The 2,500-nt window shown below is 38.8% G+C and overlaps 1 protein-coding gene across 1 annotated transcript in view; it reads left to right on the top strand.

Moving 5' to 3' along the window:
• Nucleotides 1–2,500, top strand: part of LOC135091967 (kinesin-like protein KIF7) — a 20,218-nt gene that overhangs the window by 17,229 nt on the left and 489 nt on the right. Inside the window, 1 exon segment of the mRNA XM_063990038.1 lies at nucleotides 2,286–2,500. This exon segment is cut by the window's right edge and continues 489 nt beyond it. Coding sequence (XP_063846108.1) covers nucleotides 2,286–2,362 — 77 coding nt within the window. The 3' untranslated portion in view covers nucleotides 2,363–2,500.

The following is a 2,500-nucleotide window of genomic DNA, read 5'->3' on the forward strand; positions in this document are numbered from 1 at the left end:
CTGTTCGTTTTTTATGTGTTTGTTTTCAATGTCAGATAATATTGTCAGTGTTGTTATTATTTTTTCATTATTTTCTTCCACTTTTGTCATTCTTTTCTTGTTCTCCCTTTTTATTTTAGAGTTCGTTCGCTTGGAGGCCAGATAATAATAATAGTCAATTACGTATTTACTTATTTTTACTGTTATTTTTGTTACTTTCATTACATTTTTTCTCTCAACTTGTCTCGGGCCAAGAGAGAGAGAGAGAGAGAGAGAGAGAGAGAGAGAGAGAGAGAGAGAGAGAGAGAGAGAGAATACGTGTGTGTGTTGGAGAGACAGCCTTGATAACCGCAGTAGTGTGTATGTGTGTGTGTGTGTGTGCGCCCCTTGTCTTGTTGGGGAGACATCCTTGATAACCGCAATATTATGAATGTTTGTATGTTTGTATGTCTTCTGCTCAAGTCAAATAAAAATACTCGAGTCATTTTGTATATTGTTGTTTGTTTGTTTGTTTGTTTACCAATACCGCGTTTGTGTGTTTTAAAAGTTAGGTTGCTTTCTCTCTCTCTCCTCTCTCTCTCTCTCTCTCTCTCTCTCTCTCTCTCTCTCTCTCTCTCTGAACCACGCACACAAAATAATAAACACAAAATACGAAAAAACGAGAAAAACAAATAAAATAAAAAGAATAAAAAGTCACTCACAAACCAGTACTAAACAACAACAACAACAACAACAACAACAACAACAACAAAGGAAGCTACGCCAGAAGATTCCTATACAGATCTCGCGCGTCGCTCCAACATCCGGGTTTGCTAAGAGGAAGAGGAGGAAGATAATGAAGAGGAGGCGGAAGGGAAGAAAGGTAGTGAGGTTCCTCTTCACATAGGGAGGCAGGAGGAGAGGAGAGAGAGACTTACAGAACACGAAAGAAAGGAAGGATAAAGTAGAGAAGAACTGAACGAAGATAAAAGAGGAATAGAGGTGAAAGGATTGCAGGAAAGAAAACGGAATACAGAGAGGATATTATATTGAAGTATAACAGAAGAGAAGAAAACGCAAGGAAGGAGAAAATAAGGCGAAATTAAGAAAAGCAACAGAAGAAAAGAAGAAAAAATTAAGGAGGAATAACAGGGATAAAATAAATAAAAAGGGAAAATAAGAGTAGATAAAAAAAAACGAAGAAAAGCAAGAAAGTAAAAAAAAAACGAAGAAAATAACAAAAACGAAGGAAACGGGAAAAAAGGAAAATAATAAGAAAATAAGAAATAACAAAATAAAAATAACAGTAAATACGGAAAAAGGAAAGATTTAGAAAACATCGCAAGAAAAAGAAAACGAAAACGGAAAAAGAATCAAAGGAAATAAACAAGAAGAAGAAGAAGGACGGAAGGATTGAGAGAGAGAGAGAGAGAGAAAGAAAAAGGAAAGTCAGTGAAGTATTGCACGACAGAGAATCAGATGCAAGGTAAGCAATTGTAATAGTAGTAGTAGTAGTAGTAATAGTAATAGTAGTAGTTCGTAATAATTTTCCTATATAAGTGGTGGTGGTCATAATTATAGCACCAAAATTTATAGTAAAGTAGTTATAGTAGTGGTAGTAGAAGAACAGTAACCGCAGTAGAAGCAACGGTAATAGTAGTACAGAAGAAACGACCGTAAAAGTAGTCAACTTCGCGTCATATTCTGAAATACTTCTGCGCCGCATCTCCACTACATTCCAAAGACTCTAACTGAAGCGATACTGGTCTTTAAAGGAGTTTTTACAGTTGTGGCGACAGATTAACAAGCTTTCCACATTATCAGCATGAGAAACACTCTTGAGAACCCGGCGAATCATTTCTGTGGCCTTGGAAAACAGACGAAGTGAAAGACCAAAGAGTTATTTTTTCAGAATATGGGGTTTAGTTGAAATGACAGGTTTTTTAAGGGAGTCTTTACAGTTGTGGCGACAGATTAAGAAGCTTTCCACATTATCAGCATGAATAACACTCTTGAGAACCCGGCGAATCATCTTTGTGGCCTTGAGAAACAGACGAAGTGAGAGACCAAAGCGTTATTTTTCTAGAATACGGGGATTAGTTGAAGTGACACGGGTTTTTAAGGGAGTCTTTACAGTTGTGGCGACAGATTAACAAGCTTTCCAACATTATCAGCATGAGAAACACTTCTGAGGACCCGGTGAACCATTTGTGATCTTAGAAAACCTTATCAATGAGATAGCAAAATATTTCAGATTACGGGCGTTTGTTTATCACAACCCAGCTAACCACACGCCTCTCCTCTCTCCCCCTTCTCTCCCCAAGCAGAGATGTGTGCTGTGCTAATAGGGGTGGTAACTGGGGTGCTGTTTCTCCTCATATACGCACTGCTGCAAATGCCTTAGGACCTGGACAACGCTCTCAGGTAGCACAGTATGGTACGCCATCAGCCCTGTGCCTCCAATACCGCACCCACAACAGACTCTTACCATCAGGAACGCCAGTCTCCCCCTCCCAGGCCACGCCATTCATACCACCCCAGC

The sequence above is a fragment of the Scylla paramamosain genome, chromosome 39 (assembly GCF_035594125.1).
Source record: "Scylla paramamosain isolate STU-SP2022 chromosome 39, ASM3559412v1, whole genome shotgun sequence".
In the NCBI taxonomy this organism is placed as follows: domain Eukaryota; kingdom Metazoa; phylum Arthropoda; class Malacostraca; order Decapoda; family Portunidae; genus Scylla; species Scylla paramamosain.